Genomic DNA, 26,322 nt, shown 5'->3' with positions numbered 1-26,322 from the left:
AATAACTTGCGGAGCTCTGCGATTATTCAGTGTGTCCTCCATTGTGGTCACCAAATTTCCATTTGAAGAACATCATTCTCTTTAGCAGAATGGTAAATGTCAGGCGATGTCTAATGCTGTCTTTCAGGTATGACATCATTTATGATAAATCTAGTTCTTAAAAAAGAAAAACACAATCAAAAGGGGTGAGATCCGGTGGCAAGGTTGGCCAAGATATCTGAAATTAGCGGCTGATGACCTGCTCTTTGGTATAGTGCTGCCTTAGTAATATTTGAACACAAAAGTGCAAGTTTTTAGAAGTGGAGATGTTGCCCTTAGCAACCAATCAGATTCTACTTATTTAGCACCTTAGAGAAGATAATAGCTGCAATCTGATTGGTTGGTATGGGCAACATCTCCTATTCTAAAGACTCGCACTTTAGTAAATATACCCCAAAGAGTGATGTAAGGCAGTGCACTATCTTGTATGAATTTACATGGTGACAAAATTTGTAACCAATATTTTTATTTTCAGTAAATTGCTAGGACATTCTCTGAAGAACCTGCTGTTCGCATGTATCCTCATTACAAGCCTTAGGACTTCTGAGTGCTCTACGGCATACCATATACATCTCACTTCTGGGCAGCACTCAAAAGACTTCCAATAGTGGAAGGAAAATACAATACAAACGGTCCTTTCTCCAGGAGTAATGGTGCGTACACACTGGGCGATAAAGTGGACGGCTGAACGATAACGCTATCGTTAAGTCGTCCACTTTATCGTCCATTTTTAAGCCCAAAAAGATGAACGATGACGACGACGCGCGTTCCCGCGGGTCGTTCGTCATCATCGTTCATCGGGCTGACATGCAGGCCAACCTGACGATCTCGTCAGGTTGCTGCATGTCAGGGAATGGGGGAGAGAGCCCGGCGCTGAACGATATCGTTAATGATATCGTTCAGCGGCTGTGCTCAATGTAATAAACGACATTGAGCACAGCCTGCCGGGGACACATTAGACGATATCGCTCAGGGAGCATATCGTCTAGTGTGTACGCACCTTAAGGGACGATCCGAAGCAACGTGCTGCTGAAACAGCCCTTCCCCTGGTGTACAAGCTTGTGTCTAAATGGGCAAGGGCTAGTGACACCCACTGTAAGCATCTGTAGCATCATCACTGGTAATATGTAGAAAATGAATCAACTGGTATTTGTGTTGAAAAGTGCATTAGAAAAACCAAAATTTTTCCTTGGTAGCCTGAGGCTGGCTAACTGAGGGCCTGATTCAGAGCCGGACACTCTGACAAGAGCGCTCGCTCTGAATCAGGGCCGTCCTACCTATTATTGGAGCGGCCCGTCCTACCTATTATTGGAGCGGTAGGGTCTCGCTGCCGCAAGCCCAGGAGTGCTTTTGGCTCTATCAGAGCCAAAAGCACTCCCACTGACATCACTAGTGATGTCAGTGGGGCCGGCCCCAGACGGTAGGCGTTCCCATGGGAACGCCTCCGTCTGGGCAGCAACGCCCCCGGCACGCCCACCAAAGGAGGCGTGCTGTCAATCAACATCGACAGCACGCCCCCTTTGGTGCGAGACCCATAACGACGGCCTGACCGTCATTATTCAGGTCTCGCGCATGATGGAGCCGCCTCCGTCGTGCGCATGCGTACTTGGGCACCATGGACCCGCTTGCAAGCGCGCAGCACTCGCGAGCGGATTAGAATCAGGCCCTGAGAGCCTTATTCAGAGTCAGTCAGGATCATAGGCCCTGATTCAGAGCTGGACGCTCTGAAAGAGCGCTCGCTCTGAATCAGGGCGTTTTTTTGGAGAGGCCTCCTGCCCACTCGCATAGCTGTGGGTGGCCACCCACAGCTATTGCGAGCGGCCAGGATGATGGTCGCAATGGTCAAGACCACCAGGCTTGCGACGAGACTCTTGTGGTAGGGTCACTGGTGATGTCAGTGTGACCGCCCACAAACGGCAGGCGTTCACATGGGAACGCCTCCGTTTGTGAAGCCACCCCCACGCCACGCCTCCAAAACGGTGTGAGCTGTCGATCAAAATCGGCAGCCGCCCCCTTTTGGTGCGAGACCCGGAGTGACGGAGCGCCCGTCGCTAGCCGGGTCTCGCGCATGCGCACGTCAGAGCCGGCTCCGGCGTGTGCATGCGCAGTGGCCTAACATCGACCCGCTCGCGAGCGGGTCTGAATCAGGCCCATATTTTCAGATTTTTTTTTCTTGCCTCCTGTTGCATTTGTTTACACTGTGCATGCGTATCTTTTTGCAAGTTGCATCAACTTTCAGTCTCCGTGACTGCGACTGCAGCGTGTAGTCTTATGGTGCATACTGTACACATGGTACGACTTGAAAAAACATAGATATCGCTGATAGATATCCCTGTAGTGATTTCTGTAGTGCATGGCAAACGATTTTGGTTGTATACACTGATAGATATCTATGATAGATATTTCTATGAAGCCATCTTTTTACAGGCAAATCTTTACAAAACCGTCCAAGTTGATCTGCATGTAGTCGACCATAGATATCGTTATCGTGCATGCGGGAACGCACATCGATGGTCATTGTCAGGTTGTTTAGAAATAATAAGTAACAAATTGTGCCTGTAGGGGAGAACACGGTAATATGCTTTCTCCAATCTAAAGTAATGTGAACACAAATATATGTAAATATTGGTGTGGTTTTACTTGAATAAATTGTTAATGCACAATAGAACACATAAATTTAGCATGTATCTCCTTCATATGATCAAAGGAGAAACCAAATACGTAGAGAAAGGAAAAACAAATGCAAGAAAAAGTTATAAAAAATAATAAAAAAATCCTAATATCTATAAATGTACATACAGTGTAACCTCATTGCAAAAATGAGGTTAATGATAATGAGATAATACTGTTTTAAAAGGATTGGGTACCATTTGTTGACAAATCTGCTGCCCAATCACTAGACCCATAGGAGGGCAGGAGGAAACATTCTCTAAACATTGTCAGGTTGTTGACTGCAAAAAAATGAACGATATTGTTATCGTTCATATCGCTCAGGAAAGTCGCACCGTGTGTACGCACCATAAGTTTAGACAAACATAGCTGCCAAAAACTCTGAAATGCAGCCTCTTGATGGGGTCTGACTTGCGTTATCTCTAATCGGGATGTAGTCACCATCCTGGTGCAGACAATCCCAGCTCCAGAATCCCCACGGCTGCAATCCCGATGGGGAGTATTAGGGTTAGGCTTAGGCACTAGGGGAAGGGCAGGGCGCGGTTTGGACTGCAGGAGGGTTATGGTTAGGCTGTGGGAAAGGTGGGTTTGGGTTAGGGTTACAATACTTACCTGCATGCGTCAGGATTTCCACCGTAGGGATTACGCTGCTGGAATTCTGACCACCGGCATTATCAGCGCCGGGATTGCGTACCCAATCCCTCTAATCTTTGTGTACAGGGATAGTGATGACTGTGAAGCTGTTAATTATGACTGCGTCCGATTGGTCGCAAACTGTAAAAACACACCCATTTATGCAAATCCTCCAAAACTGCTGCAACGATGCCCTTACACCTCAGTGCATGTTCATTCTTCCCATATAAATAATGCTTTATACTCATTAGGGGGACGTGGAAACCTGCACATACATTTTAAAGTGCTGTCATTCAAATAAATTAATAATAATAATCCTATTTGCGGCTGCATTTCTTAGGATCCAGTCCACTTGAATACTTAATAACTGCAATGTGTTTCTATTGTGTACTATTATCAGTGAAGCCGCGTCTCCTGCAATTCTCATCTCAGCCAGGAACGATAAGGGGAGTCGCAGCTGGAGATTTGCAGAAGCAACTGACCGGTCGCAGAGATGCAATTTTATTTTACATAGCAAATTGTGAGTGCACTTGCGTCTGTCTCTGAATTAGGCACTGAAGGAGTAATGTTGGACACACTCTGCCCAGTCAATATACAGTATATATATTGTTGGGCAGTTTAGGCAAAGATAGGATCTTCATAACCAGATCACAAAGGGGCCAAGCCTTGTGGCTCCTACTGACCTCCCGTCACAAGATGATTATCACTTAGCTGGATTTTCCATATAATCTGTATTTCAATGGTCTATGCGAAGCCATAGCCATAATGTACAAACTAATGTGTGCAGCCAGCTTCAGCGAGACCACTAATACCCCTTTTAAATCACAGCTAAAACTCGGTTTATTGCAGGGTTACTGCAAAATGTAAAAGGGGCCAGGGTTGGATTCCTAGGTGGAGTGACCCGGCAATCCAACCCAGGTAACTTGCAGGGTTTAACACGGGAACGACCTGTGAAACCCTGCAGTGTAAACGAGTAACCCGGATCGTCTGACCCGGGTCCCGTATTCAGCATGGGGACTTCCAGCTTTCCCAGTGCTTGGAGATGATGTCATCAGCAAGTGCCAGGATAAGTGTTACACTGCACCTGTGTGCAGTGTGAATGGCGCCGTACCGGGAATAACCTGGATTGGCGCCGCAGTGGAAAAGGGGTCTCTCCTGGGTCTGACCCGTTTTGGAACGGTGTTCCAAATCTCAGGTCAGATCGTGGACTTCAGTGGAAAAGCAGTATTGGCACAACATCGTTTTGTGTTAATTGATTACACCACAGATTATTTAAAAATGTGTATATATGAAAAGCATAAAAATACCCAAGAAAGTAAAATAGGTGTAGGATAGTGGGCCCGATTCAGCAAGGAACGTAGTTGCTAATATGCACGCAATCAGACGATTGTTGCGTACCGCACATGCATCGCAGCGTGCGTGAACTAGCCACTGCTAGCGGGACTGCGATCACATTGGCTACGCAGAGCCATAGGAAAGTGATTGACAGGAAGTTGCCGTTTGGGGGTGGTAACGGGGGGGGTTGGCCAAACGCAGACGTGCCAGTGCATGGGTGTGCATAAATTAGCCACTGTGAGGACCTACGCGGCTTCAGCTCCCATGGTGTGTTTCCAAGTTAGCAATTTCTGAGTAAAGTCTCACCTTGTACAAGTGTGCGTGAGGGGCCGATGGTACTCAATGTGTCCAATGGTTTCGCTATTCTGCTAAATATTACAGATGTGTTAGGTAAAGTGGCCGTCCAGCCGTGTAGTGCTGAGATTGCATTGCGATCGCAATGGATTAGCATACATTCGCAGTGAGACTGCGTGCGTAATCGCTATTACATTCGCATCTGCGTTCCTTGCTGAATCAGGCATAGTCTTTATAAAAAAAAACTTGTGTATTATAATTTTTGGTTACGTGTGGATGTCTGGTAATACTATGAAATACTTCATCCCTGACAGCCTGGATTTCCTGAGCTCATGATCCACTTCATGGTAAATTGGGAATGTATTGCACTAGGGATATAACAGGGTAAATGTAAGAGGCTGCGTCTTGCAGGACTCTCCCCAATGTTTTAAAGGGGCAGTCAATTAGAAGGCAAAACCATCCTGGGTTTCCCTTCTAAATTATTGCCCCTTTAAAACATTGGGCAGACTCGCCAATGCCTGCAAGTCGCAAGCCATTACATTTACCCTCACAAGTGGATTGTGGACAATTTTTCAGGAATGTTGGAAGCAATGAAGTCTTGATGCAATGTAGTTTATAATCACTTGTCTTTATAGATCCACAATGTACTTGGTCGTTTCCTTGGTATGGTTCCGGTGTCAGCAGAAATGGGTTAGGACGAGTTCTTGTCGCATGCGATAAGCCTCAGTCTCCACTACTTCCATAATACTACAGTCCTCTTCAGTCTCCATGACTGTAGTCCCAGCATCACACCAGATGTCCAGGCCATGCTGCAGTGCGATATTGTGTAGTATGCAGCAAGCCAGGACTATCTGAGCAGATTTCTCAGGCGAGTACTGTAGGGTTGCCCGCGATCCATCCAGACAACGAAACCGCTGACGAAGAGCTCGCTGAGTGCGCTCCATGATGCTATGTGTGGCGGTGTGAGCCATGTTGTAACGATACTCTTGGGGGCTTTCGGGAATTTGCACCGGGGTCATGAGCCAAGGCCGGAGGAGGAAAGCGCTGTCTGCTGTTAAAGAAGAAGAAACAGTGGTTTGAAGAAGCACATTGCTAGGAAATATTGAAAAGAGGATTTTTGTACTACCGTTAAATCCTTTGCTTTAATTCTTTTAGAGGACATTGGAAGCACATTGGGGTATAACGTGCACAGAAGGAGTGCAGGCACTAGAATCTAGATCATTTGTCCATGCTACTTCCATTCTACACCACCATACCTGTCGGGAATACTTGAGTTATGATTAACCAATCCCCACGGCAGAGGACAGATAAGTATGGTCAAGAAGGAGGAAAGATCAACTTCCTCTAAACATCAAACATTACAAAGAACAAAAGCATAAAAGTGCGGGCGCCCAGCGTATCCTAAAGGAGGATTTAATGCAAGTACAAAAATCCTATTTTTCTAGTCATCCAATTGGATGAAACCAGGTCAACAGCGTTGACTTCCCAAAGCTGCATCTAAGGGTGGGTACGCTCAATGGAAGCACCTCCCTTCCAAAACTGGGATCCCTGTATTTAAACAAATGACACCTGTAGAAACTAGTAATATATGAACAAAAAACCCGCCACCATGTTGAGAATGTCCATGTACCACGCTCTGAGTGACCAATATGGAGCAACCAGGATGAGTGGTACGTACTTATTTGTTTTGGCACCCTGCCTTTACCGGCAGTTACCATGTTCCCTGGAGGGATGTTGTCGGCATCCAGCACGGTCTGAACACTGCCGCTGAATTCCCGACAGGTCGGGATCCCGGCACCAGTATCCCGAAGGCAAGTATGGGGGGGTTAGGGTGTGAGGTTAGGCATTAGGGGGAGGGTTAGGATTAGGGTGCGGGGAGGGGGAGGTTAAGTTTAGGCACTAGGGGAGGGAGGGGGGTTAGGAAAACACCTGTCTTCCCTATGGGTGTCGGGATGCCGCTGTCGGTATTGTGATCAGAGGCATCCCGACACCCGGGATTTGATACCCAACCCTCCCTGGAGTCTCCAAAGTTCAGAGTGGAGGTCCATCTATGAAGGTACCTCCAGCACCTGCTCCTAGACGCCACAGCCTCTAGGGCTATGTCATGCTTCTCTTCAGTAAGCTCCGGCCAGAAGCGACGGTCAAGAGCAGAAACGAAGTAACAGTCACACAGGAAAATAAAAAAAAAAGACCCCTGTACTGCTGAGGAACTTTACCCGAAGTGCATGGAACATGGACAAATAATCTAGATATAAAGTGCCCGCTCGTCTCTTGCGCTCACTATACCCCACCATTAACCCAGTATTCCCTAGATAGAAACATCAACAGCAATGCTCTTTAAAAACTGGATAAAAATTAAATGATATAATGATCAGCCATGTTGGTTGTCTGTGCATTCGGGTGGGGTTGCACATTTAGAATCTGCAGACAGAGGTGGACTTGTTCAAACCCTAAATCACAATACTGCTCCCCAGTATGTGTTTGCTATGTGCAAAATATGGCAGTATTTTCCTGAATGCAGAACATTTGCATTTGTACCTCTTACATCATAACATGGTTTGCTCAGGTGTAAATTTGGGGATGTAGTCAGCATCCCGGGGTGCGGGATGCCGTCGGTCTAAATACCAGCGTTGGGATCCCAGCTCCAGAATCCCCACTGCCGGCATCCTGAAGGTAAGTATCGGGGTTATGGGAGGGTTAGAGTTAGGCACTAGGGGAGGGTTAAGTTTAGGGTACGGGGAAGGGGAGGTTAGGTTTAAACACCGGGGAGGGGTACAGGTTAGCGTTAGCAGTACTTACCTATGGGTGTCGGCATTCTGACTGTCGGGATGCCGCTATCGGTATTCTGACCGGAGGCATCCCGAACACCGGTATCCTATACCCAACCCGTAAACTTGAATTATATCGCCAGATTTGCTCCTAAAGCCGGGCACACATTATCCAATCATCATCCTGTTGCGCTGATTATGGGCCAATAATTGCATAGTGTATTGCCATGATTGATCAGCGATGATCGCTGTGGTGTTCCCCAATACCCCAACAATTTAAATATAACTATTAAAGCCAATATTGATGTTTTTTAATGTGTGTTGCAGGAGAAAGATGAATTAATTTAAGTACATGTTTTTATGTATTTTATCTAGGACAATCCTCTAATAGGTTCTTTGTACCCTACACACTGGGGAGCTTTTTGTGCCTCCTCAACCCTAATTGACACCTCCCCCCCTCACCAGCACCTCCACCTTCCAAGATTGGCTCCTGCTGTGGAGATCTTCATTATTGTGCTGATCATCAAACGTTGAGTGTGGGCGAAGATGACATAAGCCTAAAGGAAGCTCCAGGGGTATCTCGAAATTAAGTCCCAAGCTAGGTGATCAGAGCAATTAGTGGAGATCACATTGCCGCGCAGATGGAGGTGGTGGCGGGGAGGTGATTATAGAGCGTGGTTGAAACTTGGAAATAGTTGTCTCAGCAAAAAACACGCGTAGTATAAAATACAAAAACCTGGCCCCCTTTCCTTATAGCTTTGTAGAGGGATGTTGCAGCCATGTGTAAATGCAAAAAAAAATAAATAAATCAGCTTCGTCGGTGCAATCAGATTAAACAGCTTTAGCAACACCTCATGTAGATTCAATATGGGAAGTACTCTAACAAGAGAGGTACTCACATTGAATGTACAGTGGGCCTGATTCATTGCGGATCGCAATATTGCGTACGCACGCAGTTCATCTGCGATAGCTGACCCATCCACTGCGATTGCAATGCAAACTCAGCACTACATAAAGACGCCCACTTTACCATACGCACATCCGTAATACTTACTAGCGAAACCATCAGTACAATCGAGTCCTATCGCAGCCTCACGCACAGTTGCACAAGCCCTGACCTTACTCAGAAATTGAGCTTGCATTGCGTATGGCTTTGCAGTAGCTAACTTATACACGCCCATGAAACAACGTGCGAACACAGTGGCATGCCTGCATTTCCCCGACTACCCCACCGTCACCACCCACAAACGGCACCTACTTCCTGTCAACCACTCTGCAATGGGTCTGCATAGCCTCTGCGTTCGCAGTGGCCGGTTCGCGCATGCACAGAAAGCAATCGCCCGAATGCGTGCGTAATCGCAGTTGCAAACGGTAATGAATCAGGTCCAGTGATGGGGACAGGTCTGAGGGGCTAAGAACAAGCAGTGGCTAATTGCCCACACCTGCAACAGTAAAACACAGCTCCCTTTGTATATAATTTGCTGCCAGACAGGTTAACAGCTTTATGCACTCAAAAGTATGAATTATACAAACATAACGCAGATAGGTGACCCAGATGAAAATCATTGCTAGCTCCCGCAGGTTACTTACCCAGCATCCAACCTTCCTTGTGCATTTTTGTCTCAAACAAACAAGAGAGGTCGGACTGATGTAGGACCACATTGTCATGCGTGCTACCTGGCCGGTGGGTCTCAGCCCACAGAAGGACCCCTTGAGCATCACACACAAGGAGGCAGTTTAAAGAGTGCAAGCCCTTCCTGTTCACATATGACAAGTCCTCTGCATTAGGGGCTTTTATGGTTATGTGGGTGCAGTCTGCAATCCCCAGTACCCCAGGAACCCCAGCCAAGCTATAGAAGTCATCCTTTAGCCTCTGTACAGATGCTTCCTCCCGCGGGAAACAAATAAACTGTGAAGCTCTCTCCACCAAAGCTTCTGTGACGTTGGTAACACAACGGCTCATAGAAGCTTGACTGATTCCAATTGTGTCCCCCATGCGCGTCTGGAAAGAACCGGAGGTATAAAATCCGAGAGCTGCCATGATCTGGGTTTCAGGGCTGATTGCTCGAGAGCGCTGAGTTGGCCGGGATAGGCTGCCACCTAACAGCTCAACCAAGTAGTCTATAAATGGACGGGGAAATCCATAGGTCGACACCAAGTACTCATCGGTGACGTCATCCAATCGAAATCGATCAAGTGTACGGTGTCCTCGGCCATAAAGCAGCAGGTCGCAGTCCAAGACAGTTATAGAAATAGCCATGGGTAAGTCTACGAATGATTCGGCAAGAACACTATGCCCCAAATATCTTCCCAAAAGCAGCTTGTGTTACATCACTGCGGGGGTATCTAAAAATGAGAGATGATGGATGATACAGTCATTATTAAATGTATAGTGAAATTAGAAATAGTTATATAACTGACACATCCCAATGTGTCACCCATATCTGACTTCCCCTCCCTTAACAAAGACAGCAACTCAGAAGCTTTATTACTTTAAGCTGAGTACACACGATCCGATAAATGCTCAGATCCGACAGAGCGATTATCGGATCGGCGTGCACCCGTACACACTCATCAATTCCTAGTTCAGTATGTACTTCCTTCAAATCTTTTTAACGCGATTGGGAGGTCTATAACGAGACAGCATGTGCAGCCCACCAGATCCTGACCTCCCAATCTGAGCGGTGCAGCATTGTTTGAAGTTGTTTATCAGCTAAAGCTCCTGCATACACACTATACGATTATCGGCTGACCTGCCCGATAATTCAAAATTGTGTACCAGGGTTTACCTTCACTATCATTTCCCTTCCCTTGACTCTGAACCTGTCCGCTGCACCCACAAACTAGGTTATATATCCAACCAGCGCTGGATTATAGCTATAGTGACTATATTTGGGTATAGATGTGTACTTTATAAGTGCCATGTATATATAGTTTGTGATCGGTTATGTTTGTATCTTCTTTTGTATGGCACTGCAGAGCCTTGTGGTATCCTTTTAAGGTTAATAATCTTTTGCACTTCAAAAATGTACCATCCATGTAAGGTTTCCACATTCACACCTACACAAATGCAAAGAAAATGCTTGCAAAATAAAAAATATTAGTTAATATTTTCTAAAATAGAAAACGTCCTTATAGCTATAAGAATTTACACAATGATGTAAACAAGAATGTTTATTTGTTTCAGTTTCTTCTGTATATAAAACTATATTATATTACTAAATGTGTATTACTGATGTAATAATAGAAATACCGATAATACAAACAGACATATTTTCAACCGTTAGACCATATGCGTAGGGCTGTTGTTATACCAGACTCACCTACATTATAATTCTTATAATGGATCAACACGGGAGACAGGTATAGTCACAGACTGCCAGTGCACTGAGACACTCTATGGAGGTGGATGACAGAATCGTGAAAAATTACAAAATGTTCTACATCCTTTGTCCATACCTCATCATCTACTTTACTGATGTGCCAGTGAGCATTGATGTTTTCGACACCCCTAGAGATCAATGACCACTGAATATCCATCTCTCTTCTGTTCCACTTACTAGTAAATAGTGTTTAAAAAGAAGCATCTTGGATATGGCAGGATAATGGGGAACCCAATCAACTGGTTACATTAATGATAAACCTCTTGTAAGCTCTCAAAGTGCATAAGCAAAGCGCAGGGGTTCCCAACCACTGTCCTCAAGGCACACTAACAGTCCATGTTTTAAGGATAGCCATACTTGAGCACAGTTGTCTTAATTAGTACCTCAGCTATTTTGCTTTCACCATCTGTGCTCTAGCATGGATAGCACAAAAACCTGGACTGTTATGCTGCATAACCACGGTACAACCTGCACAACCAACAATATCGCTGATAGATTTCCCTCCAACATTCTGTAGTGCAGGGCAAACGATTTTGGGTGTACGCATTGATAGATATTTCAGTGAAGTCATCTCTTTACAGGCAAATCTTGACAAAATCGTCCAAGTTGACCTGCATGTACGGTCGACCATAGATATCGTTATCGTTCATGCGGGAATGCGCATCGTTGGTCGATTGTTCACTGCATAAAAATGAAAGATATGAACGATTTATCGTTGAACGATGCCGTTATTGTTCCGGAAAATTGTCCCGTGTGTATGCAGCATTAGGGGCATATTCAATTAGGTGAGAAAAGTCTGTTTCTGCGGAAAAGTATCGCCGGTGACGTCATTTCGCCAGGCGAAAACTTATCCCCGTATTCAATTCCAAAGACTTTTTGTGGGTGTGGAAAGTCAATGCATTGAAATAGGCGAAAAAGTTTCGCCTATGAAAGCTGTCAATAAAAAGTGCAGAATTCGGGTTTTGGAGTGCAAAGTTGCGGGAACCACCCTGCACCCTTGGGACAGCCCCCCAAAGGTAAACTTTGTAAAAAAAAAAAAAAGTTTAAAAAATACCCCAAAGAACACCCCAAAAAATTATTTTGAAAAAGGGGGCGAAAAAATACAAAGTTCGGGGACAAACTTAAAAACTAGCGAAATAGACTCCAGGGGGGCCCCAAGTATGCCCCAGGTGTTTTTAAATTTGCTGGTGCTTGCGGAAGGTGGATTTTTTACAACTTCACTTTAGCAACTTTAAAATATGCTTGCACCCATTTTCGTGTACCCCAAATTTGCACTGACTACTTATTTTCTGAAAAAAAAAACTGATATACAGTATGCTATTCTTCACCACTTTTGCAAATACGCTAATTAGCAGCTATTGAGATCATTTAAGTACCCCAAATATTCAGCAGGCCTATCGGGGGTATCTATAGTGATCCCCAATGTCAGTGCATCTTTTGGGGGGTGTCAGGGTGATTTCCCAAAATCTGACAGCACTTTTTGCCAGGTCCAAATTCGCCAGGAACCCGTTTTCGACGATTTCTAATTGAATATGGGGATAAGCGGGGATGAGTGCGATATTTTCCGCATGGAAAACCAGCGATGCCGGAGAAAAGTCTGGCATGCGAAAAGTACGGGACTTTTCACACCTAATTGAATATGCCCCTATGTGGGCCGAGGATGGGAAAAACTGATCTAATGCATTCACAGCTAAATCAGAGCTGGATTAACAAGAGGGCAGTTAAGGGAGTTGCCCAGGGGCTCCCACATCCAACTACATCACCAGCATGGGAACAGTGTGGCATATGTAAACTGGGGCACTACAGTGTGTTTAACACATTATACTTTTTTAAAACATTGCCAGCATCTCTTATTGACAATCTCATTGGTGGAGGCCCCACGCGTTAGTTGCCCTGGAGCCCATTAAACAAAATTTATCCAGTCCTGAGTTAAATTATAACATACACATTATGGGGCTGAATCTCAGTTTGGAGCAAAGCAAAAAAAAGCAAGTATCCTTGTATATGGAGCAAACCTTGTTGCAATGCAAGGGAAGGGGTGCAAATACATTTAATGTCATAGTATGCAGGGTAAATACTGACTGCTTTTGTATGTAGCCCATAACTGCTGCTATTTTTACACTGCAATTTAGATTTGAGCTAGGACACACCCCTCTCACATCTAAAAGGGACCCACACATCTATGCCGCAATTCCCTGTTCTCCTGATGCTGATCCGATCGGCAAATCAAAACAGCTCGCAGGGCAATGATGATCTGGGGGATCTGTGAAGGAAATTCTGCATGTTAAAAATCTCCGATTTGCCGATTCCGATCATTTTTTGGTTAGGATCGGCAATTCTAACATGTTGCCCGGACGCCGGTGTCTGCGGATAGGGTAATTGCAGTAAGCCGTTGCTGATGTTTGGGGGCATAATTGTCACTGCACATTTTACATCTGCCCCAGGTACCTGCAGTGGGCAACATTTTTGCCAAGGTGCAATTTTAAACTCTATTGATTGCAAAATGTTATTGCATTTATATATTATCAATAATTTGGAGTTGTGCATCTGAGATTTGTCTGTTTTTATTTTTCTTACCTTGCTCCCAACTCAGAAGCTCAGCACTGAGTAAAATGCTAGCTGGCAGGTTACATACTGCCCACATTTAATAAGAAAGGTATGCAACTTGTAGCTTTCTAATTGATGTGGAACTACAAGTTCCAGCACACTATCTACCAGACAACACAGTATTATAGCTACAGACTGCCTAAGCATGCATATATTGGCAGACAGGCAATATATGAAGGAATATATACTCACAGAAAGAGAGAACATACACAGACACCGTCTGTCTGGGTGTAGACACCCTCAGCTTCAGCTCACCATTAGTCTTACGATTCGGGTCGGCAGATTCCGCTTAGCTCTGATAAGAGCCTGCCGAGATATACCGTTCTCCTCCCGGTAATGGAGTTACGGACCCATACTCGTGGTGTTACCGGGCTCCGTTATTGTATCGGGGCGACGGGTGTGTGCCGCGCTCTGCGGAATCTGCTGCTACCGAATCACAGCTGGCTTTACCGGGCAGGAGACAGCAAAACACAAACAGTAATGGCGGCCATGGGGACTGTGCGGGGGACGTGAGCTGCAGAGGCCGAGCAGCTGGGGCCCCTGACCGGACCGAACCCGGGATCTGCCCCCTCTCAGGGCGGGCGAGGCCGGCTGGAAAGCAGGAACAGTACTGGAATGAGCAGAGGTGAGTCGTCCCAATTACCCTGACCTCATTCTGTGTATACACAGAGTGATCATGTCATGCCCCTGCTTTCCCAATTTATATCCATGCATCAAGCCCCGGGGCTGATGGAGTCACTGGTGTCACAGAATCCAAACCCAACTCCCCCCTGTGGGTTGAAATAATGACAGCTAGGAGCAGATTGGTTGGTACTTTATCTCTCTACAAGCTTTGATAAATCATCCCTATGTCTGTTCACTTCTAAGTCACAGCCCTAATACTGCAAAGTCAGAATCGGTATGATTTACAGCCGGACGCAACTCCAGCGGTTGGAATCCTGACAGCGGCTGCCCGACATGGGTGAAAATCCCGATCGTCCCTAAGGTAAGTATAGACTAACCTAATTCCCTCCCCTAACCCTCCCTTAGGGGTGCCTAACTCTAACATTCCCCCAGTGCCTAACCCTAACCCCCCCCTCTGAAGTGCCTAAACCTAGCCCCCTCTTCCCCACTGCCTAAACCTAAGTCCCCCTGGGGGGGTGCCTAACCTTAACCTCCCCCGGGGGTGCCTAACCCTAACCCTCCCTCCCTCTAGCCTAACCCTAAACATAAATCCCCCCCCCCCCCCGCAGCGGCTGTCCGCGCCTGGCGTCCCTTCGATCGGGATGCCAGGCGCCGATCTCCCGGCGTAGGTAAAATGACAGGCGTCATTTAACCCTCGCCTGGATAAAGCAGCCGGGAAGCCGGCTTTCGGGATTAGGTCCGCCAGCTTCCTGACTGCAAACCGCAAAGTCCTTGACCATGAAGTTTCGTTTAGAAAATTCTGCATTTGTGTTATCCTTCTGGAGACCCAGTGAAAATCCCACGGCTATGCTAAGGTTTTCTCCTCACTGGCAGTAGCCGGCCAGGATTTCCTCCAGGATGCGCATTCAGCTTTGACTATTGGGGATGTCTCCGGCTTTGCAAGTCCTTCCATAGACAGATCTAGGGTAACACAGGAGTTGCTTTCCATTGCTTGCTAAATTCCAGAATGCCTCCTTTCCTATAGACCTTGATGGAAATAAAGGTTAGCAACAAAGCACGGATCTGTAGCATTTCCTAAATATTTAAAACATGAGGAGAGTCCTTTCTTTGGAAAGCGCGCAGGAAATGGGTCTTTTTTCAGCTTTTTCAATAGACCCCTAATTCGCGGTGCAGGGCTTCTTCTGCCACAGAGAACTGCCACCCCCCAATGCATCCATATCTATCCTTTTCTGTTTACCCGAGGACCTGCACCCACTGTTCCCATTACTCAGGTGATGCAGGAGTAGAAGGGGCAATAGTGTCTGGGTGAAGAGAATGCCAGTGGAATGACTAGGCCTTATGTAAAGCACAGTAACCTGCCTCATTGCACTATTGCAGAATTCTCTATATCTGCTCTTGTTCTGTATGTTTCACAAGTTATTACAGAAATCCAGTAGCATCACATTGTATCCTTTATACAGAACAGACTTCTGACTAGATTTTCTTATGGGATGTAGTCAAAAGGTAAACATTAACATTGTTGATGTGTGTTCTATCACGTGGTATACACAAGGTGAACAACAGTAAAACCTGCGGAATCAGTACTGAGAGGCAAACCAGGCAGTGAGACTTAAGCAGGAGTTTGGGTTTATTACCGTGCACACCATCAGACAGCGGAGATGAAGCAGAGCATACATAGGACTGTCTGGTCATGTATGATAGCAGCGGTATATAGGATAACAGGTCTTCCCCAGAGCTATGTACTACCAATACGTGTATTACTGTGGCCGCCCAAACACAGTGACATTGAACCTGAACATATGTAGATAATATTCCTCAGATCCGGTCACTTGTCTTTCAGGCCAAACACACTGATCTTTCTTGGGCAGGTTTTGTGCATTGCAGTCACTGTTAAACATTTACATTATTTGTGTACCTATGGGAGCTACCGTTTACATTTTTTACTGATTATGTTGATTTTGTTGTGTCCCAGGGATATAGTTTCTAAAACCGCTGAGCTTGGTTTTATATAGCTGGCATCAAACGGCCCTGCAGGAAGGAAGCTCGTACCTGAGCCTGAAAGGAGATGTGCTGGTATACATCTGCCCTAGTTAGTGCCTCTCCGGATACATAACCCCCGAGGGCTTACATCGCATTAATTACTGACCGCAGATCCAACCGTGTGAATTCTGCTTAGCCTCAGAAACAACTCCCCTGTCTCATCTCAGAGGACCACTGTGTTCATTACGCCATTGTTTAAACGTCTGTGTATGCTTTTAAAGGCTTGACTAGAATTTCACAGACATTAGGTGGCTGGTTCAGTATAACAAGACAGCGGTAGGTTGAGGCATTGCACCCACATTGCAGTGTGTACCTTGTGGACAGCTCTTTTTTGTTTATTTGCAGTTAAGCGTGCCGTCTGATATTACCTTGGAGAATACAACGGCAGTTAACGATAATTGCATTCAGTATGCAGAAAAGAGAAGTGGTACAGTTTGCTCAGTATGTGAATACAGGAACATTAGCCAGACCATCACATTCCAAAGGCACATCTATGTAATTTGGGGCTGTTCTTGGAATCTATCAATAACTATCGGCCAATCAGACGTTAAACATTTTTTTTACCATAAAACTAAACCTTCGCTCATAAATAATAGGTTGCAGAAATCTTTAGGTGATTGAAAAGTATGTAAATATCGTGTAAGTCTCCCTTCTTTCCTTCCTCTTCGGTTTATCTTTACAGGATTTTGTTGATAGTAATGCTATTGACAGCATTATGTCAGCAGAAGAAAGCTCTGTAGGTTGTAACGTTATTTAAAGCATTTTTCTGTGTCGGCATTATAACTTTAATCATGGTCGTAAAGCATCATGTTTGACGTTCTAATGCCGACAGGGTTGAAATGCTTTAAATAATGTTACGACTGTGTAAGCATTCTTTGATCAACATAATGCTGTCGACTACATAAATACTTACCGTCGTCACCTGCTTCTCTGAGTGAAAATGAAATTATATGAGTGTCTGTAGTGGTCATTCTAACCTCCTTGCACCTGTCACAACCTGCGCAGTTCCTCTTTCCTGCCTTTGGTGCCGCTCTCTGTTCTGGTGCTTCTAGTACACTCTGGTCTGTATCTCAGCCGTTTGTTGCATCAGCTGAGTGCGCTAGAAGTACCAGAGCAGAGAGTGACACCCCAGGCAGGAAAGGGGAACTGCACGGGTTGTGACAGGTGCAGGGTGCTAGAATGAACACTATGTATAAGGTGCAGGAGAACACTCCAGAAAATCCACATTTGGAAACTGAGATTTATTCCTTTGTAGAAAGAGAGGTAATAATAAACTGTTTGAAAGAAAATAAGAGGCCTAACCCCTAAGGACATTTAAGCCGCTCTCCACTTTCTTTGTAGTGTCCTACTGCTACTGGTCACTGTAGCAGGCTTTGACTATTTGTAGCAGATTAATCCCCTGAACTCCCGTCTGGCGGAATCCAGCTCTCAGGGGACCGACAACCTTTCTCCAACTGTTCCCAGCTCTGACACTACAACTCCTCTCCCTAGTGTTCTGCCTACAGCTGTACACCACACGGCTCTGCACTAAGCTTCCAACTAAACTCTACTGCCTCCCAGATGTAGTCACACACCCCTATAAGGGATGGTCCAGAACTCCAGTAATCAACTAGCACCACGTAGCATACAATTCTCACGGTTCCTTAAATAATGACTATTCATATTGTATGGGTGGAATGCATGACAAATTCCTGTCTCTCATGCTTCCACACTGGTAACCATGCCATCTCATTCATTAAGGTTTACAGACACGATGGACACCGACCTCAGCCCACAAGACCGGAAGGACTTGGACAAGTTTGTTAAATTCTTTGCTTTAAAGGTAAACAAAAACCCAGATGTTTTCTGTATTTTATTAAATGCCTGTGTCCTTTATTAATTGCCTGTGTCCTTTATTAATTGCCTGTGTCCTTTATTAATTGCCTGCGTCATCCCTGTCGAAAAAATGGGGTCAATTCAATTACAAGCGATTCACAGGCAATGTGACGGTGGCACCGTACATGGAACCTACATTGTGCATGTAACCTTGCAGCCCCATAGTGGTGAGCAGGAAAATGCGCGCCCATTGTATATGCGGGATTTCTGTGCACTGCCCATCTCTTCCACGTTGTGCCCGAACTTGCCATGTAAGATCGCTTCTAATTGAATTTGATCCAATGTTGTGTGTTGAGTTCAGTGTTTTATATTGGGGTCTTTGTGTGGAGAGTAGAAGGTATAATATGAGGCATTAGTGGTGTATTTTATAGTACACCAATTGGACATAGGGCCTGATTCAGAGCCGGACGCAATTAGGGCTCGCTCGTCCAGAAAATAGGGGTGGCTATTCAAATGAACCGTTCGCTCTTTGCGGTTGTTCACGCCTCTAGGTCTGAACGAGTGAACAAAACTTGCGGTCGTTTTTTGGAAAAATACGCCCCCTGGCCGCTCGCATCCTACGTCATGTCCGCTATTTATTAGATTAATCGAGTACATCGACCAGCGTATGAACTGCTCGCTATTCTTGTGGTTGGTTTTTGCTACCACAATCTTGCGAGCAGTTCTGACTATAAAATAACCCAGTGACGTGGTCAATGACGCTGCTGTTTTAATTATGCACACCCATAAAATGCCCGTTTTGACCTTTAAGCACGCCTGCGTTCGGATCTCCACTCCCCGTTTTCAAGCACCTTCCCCTGTTACCACCCACATACGCCTCATTCTGTCACTCAAATTAGCAGGCATTCGCTATTTTGCGAGCACATGAATTTCGACCGCACTGACTGGTACGCGCATGCGTATAAGGATCCGTACGCATGCACAGTTGGGCAAACATCGCTCGGAGCGAATGAGCGGCTCTGAATCAGGCCCATAGGCCCTCATTCAGAGGCACTCACAAGAAGCGAGCGCTCGTTCTGAATGAGGGCGGCCGCTTGTATATTTAAGTGCATCCTCCTGGTCGCTAACTATGCTGTGGGTTATCACCCACAGCTTTAGCGACCGACCAGGTTATTGGTCGCTATGGTCAAGACCATTGGGGCTTGCGACGAGCTCCTAAGGTTGGGTCTCGGCAACCGCAAGCCCCAGGGAGCTTCCTGCTCTGATCGAGCAGGAAGCTCCCCACTGACATCACTGCTGAAGTCAGTGCGGCCGCCCACAAAACGGCAGGGGTTCCTTAAGGAACGCCTCTGTTTGTGAAACCACACCCCCGCCACGCCTACAAAACGGGCCGAACTGTCGATCAATATCGACAGCCGGCCCTTTTGTAGTGAGCACCGGAGCGAGAGATTTTCTCTCTCGCTCCGGGGCTTGCGCACGCACAGTGCGGCCGCTGCGCGTGCGCAGGGTCTAAACATCGACCCGGTTGAGAGCGCTCGGGTCTGAATGAGGCCCATAATGTGCAGTAATACTATTTCATTAGAGCAAGGGGTGTGAGTCTGGTGTTGTGTGTGTGAATTACAGATCCTATTGCCATCCACCTTGTACCATCTTATTGCCTGCTGCCTGCACAGAGAGAGACTGCTCTCTGCAGCTGGGCGGCCGGGGTGCTGCCTCTATGGGTAACAGGCAGCTGTGTCAGTAGATGGGAGAATGTAGAGCATTTTTCTGAATTGGGAGGAGTAGATGCATAGACTGAGGTATAGAGGAAATGTAACAGACTTTAGTGGGGCCATAGATAGGTATACAGGGCCTAATTCAGACCCGTGCAGGACGCTCGCAAGCGGGTCGATGGTGCCCTAATGCGCATGCACACGACGGAGGGAGCTCCGTCGTGCGCATGCGCGAGACCCGGCGAGCGACGGGGTAGCCGTCGCTCGGGGTCTCGCACCAAAGGGGGCGTGCTGTCGATGGTGACTGACAGCACGCCCCCTTTGGTGGGCATGCCGGGGGTGTGGCTTCCAGATGGAGGCGTTCCCATGGGAACGCCTACCGTCTGGGTCCGGCCCCACTGACATCAGTAGTGATGTCAGTGGGAGTGATTTTGGCTCTGATAGAGCCAAAATCACTCCAGGGCTTGCGGCAGCGAGACCCTACCGCAGGGTCTCGTCGCAAGCCCGATGGTCTTGACCATCGCGACCATCATCATGGACGCTCGCATTAGCTGTGGGTGGTAACCCACAGCTATGCGAGCGTCCAAGAGGCCGCTCCAAGTTGAGGTAAGAGGGCCCTGATTCAGAGCGAGCGCTCTGGTCAGAGCGTCCAGCTCTGAATCAGGGCCGCAGTGTGCATATGATGAGTAGATAGAGAGACAATGCAGTGAACGGAATACATAGGACAGTGATGCAGAGTTGTACGCAATGCTGATAATTATGGACTTTTTTACTCGCAGTTTGGGGAAGATAAAAGGGAATGGTGGTAAAGAACGCAGACATGTCACAACCTTTTCAGGGACGTGTCACACTCTGTCTGCGATTCCTGTACACAAGGAATATGGCTTCATGCGGTACCATAGGTCCACTCATGACTGCGATAATCGAGTGGTCTGCAAGCAATGCTGCGTCTTTATACGCAGATGCTTGGCTTTCCAGCATCTGCAGCAATTGCATAGCATCTGCGCCCACATTCGCATTAGACGCAGTGGCATTAGCGTACAACCCTGAATCGGGCCCATAGTCGGGACTAGTGAGTGAAACGGAGCACAGAGGAGAAGGGAAATGCATGTGCCCATTGCTGTTGTGTATTTGTTGTTATTGCAGATTATCTACTTGAGGCCTGATTCAGACCCGTTCGCTATATGTGTGCGCTCGCAAGCGGCCCGATGTTCTGCGTACACGCATGCACACGCTTCGTTCTGCACGTGCGTGAACTACTCACTGCGATCGCATACCGCTCGCTCGCCCAACAAAGACAGCCCAGTGTAATGAGTGACAGGAGAGGCCGTTTGTGGGTGGTAACAGGGGCAGGACACTAATAACGGGGGGTTGGAGATGCAAACGCAGGCGTGCCTGAGTTTCAACGCCGTTTGAGAGACGTGCATAATTAACAGGCAGCGTCATAGTACACGACACTTGTCATTTTTTTACACTGATTTCCTTGCAATGCTTGCGGTAGGGTAAAGCAACCTCAAGCACTGCGTTCACATCCGATGGTGCTCAATGTACCAATGTTTTAATGCACTTCCTGGAGATGACGTGTTGCTGGTGGGCGGCTCTGCCTGTGCGATTGGGCGTACGCATACACAAAGTGGCCGCACGCTAAGACATGGTGGGCGTGCTTATGTCTTGGTGAGCGCTCGCTTCCAGTGGCGTCACTTTGAAAAATTTGCATACGCATCTAGCGAGCGTACGCAGATAGCGACCGGGTCTGAATTAGGCCCTTGGTGCATATTGCTTTGTGTGGGTGCATCTGTCTGTCGGTGAAATGTCTATATGTTAGTGCATTGTGTATGTGTTTCCCTAGTAATACAGTGAGGGCGTATCTGAATGTGTCGTTTTTGAGGTTTTATATTTGTTTGCACTTTTATTACGTCCTATTTTTTTTTTTTTTTTTAAGAAATACAGAGAGACTTTTTTTTATTATTATTATTATTATTTTATGGGTTATTTTTTTTGTGTTTTATCTATATCGCGGCAATATTTGTAAATTTTTATCATTCATTAAGTTTTATGTCATGTAATTAGTTTTATATTAATTTCGGTGGGCAGGGGTGCTCCCAGTGAAGGGCATGACATGCGCACCGAAGGCCCCCCAAAAGGGGTGTGTTCAATAGAAAACAAGGCGTGCCCTTGAGACGCACCGCCTTTTCATCACTGTAGGGGGTGTGCCCAGCACTCACGGAGATGCTGGGCTGTCCCCAAGCTCTTCCTGCAGTGTGAATAGATGCCTTTCGATGCGCACGGCAGGTGTTCACCTGCCAATGGTTGTTTCACAGAAACTCCACCCCCCTCCTTGCGGTCCGCGGGTGATGACGTCTATTTCAGCGGGGCTCCACCGTAAGGGCAGGATGCATTTCGGCTATTTCAAATCGGGCAGGACAGGGCATGGCGCCTCGCTGAAAAGCCTAGCGAGAACACTACATTTCTGTGTTAATAATAGTGAAAACAGTTGTAGCACTTTTTATCTGTCTCTTCTTGACATCATAGTTATGTATCTTTGAAAATGCCCTTTTATTATAAAGAAATAATTTCTTTTTTTGACATCAGTTGCTGTTGGACTTTTCCTGTTTATATCTAGCTCACCTTACTGGGGAGCTGTACACTTACAGTACATCTGCAGACTATATTTTAGTCAGTGTCGGACAATCCTCATATTTTTAGCTCATCAGATTGGTGAGTTAAGATCTGTTCCACCATTCATATATGTGTCATAGGCACAATTTCCCAGATGAGTCTTTAAATTGCTCTTCCGGAGAAAAGTTGTTCTTACAGTGTCCTCCCCCTCCTCAGGGGTCAAGTTGGGCGTCCCCTGTTCTCCTTTGGCTGCAGGTGTGGGTATTCCTTCGGCACCATCCATAAGTACTGATTTAAATGGTATTCTGATATTTTATTTCATTGTTTATCTCAAGTACTGTAAAGTTATTGCAAAGTTCTTTTTCTGGAGTTTATCAAATTAATTGGATGTCTGTGCATTCCGTAGTCCGTGCAGGTGATCGTGCAAGCTCGCCTGGGTGATAAGATTTGCACTCGTTCCTCCTCTTCGCCAACTGGCTCTGACTGGGTAAGTAAATATGTATTGCTTATAACAATATAAACATGGAAATCTATATAGCCCAGCTTTTATTTATTTGTATCTCTCTGCCCCTGCCCCCTTTCCCCCAATACGTCTCCATACCTCTCTCTGTTCTCTTCCACACCCCAACACTTTCTCCCGACCTCCTCACCCTCCCCCACTGACTCTGGGCCTGATTCAGAGCCGGACGCTCTGACCAGAGCACTCGCTCTGAATCAGGGCCCTCCTCCATTAAAATGGAGCGTCCTCCTGGACGCTCGTATAGCTGTGGGTCACCACCCACAGCATATATGAGCGTCCAAAAAGATGGTCTTGACCATCGCAACCATCGGACTTGCGACGGAGACCCTGCGGTAGGGTCTCCCAGCCACAAGCCATGGAGTGATTTTGGCTCTATCAGAGCCAAAATCACTCCCACTGACATCACTAGTGATGTCAGTGGGGCCGGCTTCAGACGGTAGGCGTTCCCATGGGAACGCCTCCGTCTGGCCGCCATGCCCCCGGCACGCCCACCAAAGGGGGCGTGCTGTCAATCAACATCGACAGCACGCCCCCTTTGGTGCGAGACCCCTTGGCTGTCGCAGTCCGGGTCTCGCGCATGCGCACGACGGAACTCCCTCCGTCGTGCGCATGCGCAGTGGGGAACATCGACCCACTTGCGAGCGTACTGCCGCTTGCGAGTGGGTCTGAATGACCCCCTCTATAACATAATGACATCATTTTTATCAGCAGTCGATTTTATTGTAATGACAGGTTTTTTTTGGGATGTAAAGCCCAAAATCAGGATCCATCATGTCAGACCTTTTTCTGCCTTTAACGGGACCTTGTAAACCAACAAAATGCAAATTAAAAATAACAAACATTTCTTAGGAAAAATAAGTGACCTACAATACCCTGCTGGCAGAAACCTGCTGGGTAATGTCCTCTCTGTACTATCCCCACTCCCAGGCCATGTTTCCAAAGTGGAGTTGTAATGTAAATCACACTTATGCAACCGTTAACCAGGATCTGGGTCAAGGGTCAATGAACCATAAAAAACAGACCATGCTGTACAGTGTTATAAGCAGATTATATTGTACAATGTCTGCACACTGTCAAATTTAAAATAAATTGTGCACCAGTAAGTGAAATTTGTACTATTTTTGCGGGGAAGGTTTTAGCTAATCCCAGCTTTGGAGCAGGGGTGTATCTACCCATTGGCCAGGATGGCACTCGCCAGGGGCGCCGGCCAAAGGGGGACGTCGTCCGGCAGTGCCACCAGCAGCCAAGGGGTGGATCAGGCCGGAACTAGCGGCGGTGCAGCCACCGCTAGTCCCCCCGGGCCCCACAAGTGTAGGGCAGACCGCAGTGACAGTGGCGGCGCTGTGTTTGTTATAGCAGCCAGCCAATGAGAGTCACACAGACTCTCATTGGCTGCAGCGGCCACAGAGGGAGCCGGCTGGAGCTCAATCATGAGCTTCGTCTTCCGGCTCCCACCGCAGCGAGTGATGGGAGAGACGTCATGACGTCATGGGGCACTGTAAAGGGGGTGGCCGCTACTGGGGGCACTGTAAAGGGGGTGGCCGCTACTGGGGGCACTGTAAAGGCGGTGGCCGCTACTGGGGGCAATGCAGCATATGGGGGATTACTACTGGGGGCAATGCATAGGGAAACTACTACTGGGGGCACTGTATGGGGAGGGTGGCCGCTACTGGGGGCAATGCAGAGGGGGAAATACTACTGGGGACACTGCCTGAAATTATGGGGGGAGGGGGGGCGCCAGTCCATTACATTGCCAGGGGCACTCTGATCCCTAGATACACCCCTGCTTTGGAGTGAACATTGTTCTGTTAACCAAGCTCCACGTAAGGCACCGATTTATAAACTATTACTTTCTAATATGAGGATGGGGATTCTTCTTCTCTTTGCCTCCTGTATTGACTATATCTGCATCCTCTGAATCCTGGCTTATTTGCTCACCCTCTTTTATTAACATTGTTTATTTTGATCTACTGTTACTTAGTAGTTTATCTAAAAAAATGCAACAATTTGGTTCATATATGGTAAAATGCTCCCAAATAATGTGTATAACTGGTGAAGTACTGTAATCTTGTATCTGTAATCTTGTGTATATGTTGCTATGGGCAACATCTCCACTTTTAAAAACTCTTTACTTTACTTTAGTAAATATACCCCTAATGTTGGGCATACACTCTACAATTATCGGGCCGATATCCGCGATCGCCCCGATAGTTGTAGTGTGTGTGGCTGACCGGGGGGATTAAATATCGAACGGACTTGCATGCCAGATCGTCCAGCATGCCCGTCCGATGCCATATCTGCAAGTTAAAATGTCTGCCACATTGGGCAGTGTATGCCCAGCCGTGGCCGATAGACAGATATTTCCCCTGTTCCTTCCCATGGCAAAATGCTCCCTAATACCATTGAGAAAACAATCTATATAAATTTGATTGTATCGAGTGAAGAATCTTCTGATATCTGAGAGTTTACAGACCTTTTGCCATTTGCAGTTTAACCTGGCAATCAAAGACATCCCCGAGGTGACCCAGGAGGCTAAAAAAGCACTTTCTGGCCAGCTACCGGCTGTGGGTCGCTCTATGTGCGTGGAGATCTCTCTGAAGACCTCCGAGGTATGGATAATAATGTGTATAACTGGTGAAGTACTGTAATCTTGTGTATGACACCTGGTGTGCTTCAATGATGATTGCTCTGTTAGTCCAGCCTGCAAATTAGCTCCCTCTAATGGTCACTTTTATATGAAGCACTAAACGTCTGAGGCACTGTACAAAACACTATTTTGGGGTACCATGTACTTCAGTCAATTTACGTGAATAAACAACCCTTTCCAGCGCTTATTTAATAGTGTCCAATGCCCACATATGGGGTGGAAGCTCAATTTAGATGCTGTCCTATCCAGCTGCAGGCCTCCTAAACAACAAGTCCTACAGACAAGGGAGCCCAAATTAATATCACAGATAAGTCGTGTTAATATGTAATTTATACAATCTAAAAATGATAGGTTATCAGCCAATCACAGTTGCGCCAAACGACCTCTTGTCCCAAATCCACTGCAGCCTAAGGAGAAAACTAGCTCCACTAGTGCAATACTGTAGTAACACAGTGTATTCCATAGCTCCAAATCAGCTTAAGCTGCTCACAGAAGTGAATGATTACCAGGCTTATCTGAATGGAGTTCCAGACGCTGTGTTGCATCACTCTCATCCAGCAGATACCGTAGTATTTCATCCACAGCGAGACATTAAACTCCAAAATATCCAGGACAA

The 26,322-nt window shown here is 46.6% G+C and overlaps 2 protein-coding genes across 12 annotated transcripts in view; one reads left to right on the top strand and one right to left on the bottom strand.

The window, feature by feature from the left end:
* Positions 1-2,821: 2,821 nt before the first annotated feature.
* On the bottom strand, positions 2,822-14,489 carry HARBI1 (harbinger transposase derived 1). 2 transcript variants are annotated; one of them, XM_088461515.1, is made up of 4 exons: positions 13,922-14,489; positions 11,063-11,136; positions 9,330-10,085; positions 2,822-6,022 (listed from the first exon to the last, which is right to left on the bottom strand). In XM_088461515.1, the coding sequence occupies exons 3-4, from the start codon at positions 9,997-9,999 to the stop codon at positions 5,649-5,651; spliced, it is 1,044 nt and encodes a 347-aa protein (XP_088317641.1). In that variant the 5' UTR covers positions 10,000-10,085; positions 11,063-11,136; positions 13,922-14,489; the 3' UTR covers positions 2,822-5,648. The 2 variants fall into 2 exon arrangements, with proteins under 2 accessions (XP_088317641.1, XP_088317640.1); XM_088461514.1 differs by lacking the exon at positions 11,063-11,136.
* The window catches only part of ATG13 (autophagy related 13), a 36,613-nt gene continuing 24,314 nt past the window's right edge, over positions 14,024-26,322 (top strand). For 2 of the 10 annotated variants that reach the window (XM_088461509.1, XM_088461506.1), the window contains exons 1-4: positions 14,024-14,354; positions 18,134-18,215; positions 22,946-23,026; positions 25,549-25,668. In XM_088461509.1, the coding sequence (XP_088317635.1) occupies positions 18,147-18,215; positions 22,946-23,026; positions 25,549-25,668 (270 nt within the window). In that variant the 5' untranslated portion in view covers positions 14,024-14,354; positions 18,134-18,146. The remainder of the gene's footprint in view (positions 14,355-18,133; positions 18,216-22,945; positions 23,027-25,548; positions 25,669-26,322) is intronic. The other 8 variants (XM_088461512.1, XM_088461510.1, XM_088461504.1 and 5 more) reach the window with 7 other exon arrangements.

Source organism: Taudactylus pleione, unplaced genomic scaffold (genome assembly GCF_031769625.1).
Source record: "Taudactylus pleione unplaced genomic scaffold, aTauple2 ptg001060l, whole genome shotgun sequence".
NCBI lineage: Eukaryota > Metazoa > Chordata > Amphibia > Anura > Myobatrachidae > Taudactylus > Taudactylus pleione.
The sequence above is the reverse complement of the archived record's forward strand: the minus strand, read 5'-3'. Positions and strand labels throughout refer to the sequence as shown.

Coding starts and splice junctions, on each gene's coding strand:
- HARBI1 (XM_088461515.1), bottom strand. CDS start 9,999: ATGGCTATTTCTATAACTGTCTTGGACTGCGACCTGCTGCTTTATGGC. Junction 6,023..9,329: donor CAAGGAAGGTTGGATGCTGG/GTAAGTAACCTG, acceptor CTTCTTTAACAG/CAGACAGCGCTTTCCTCCTC.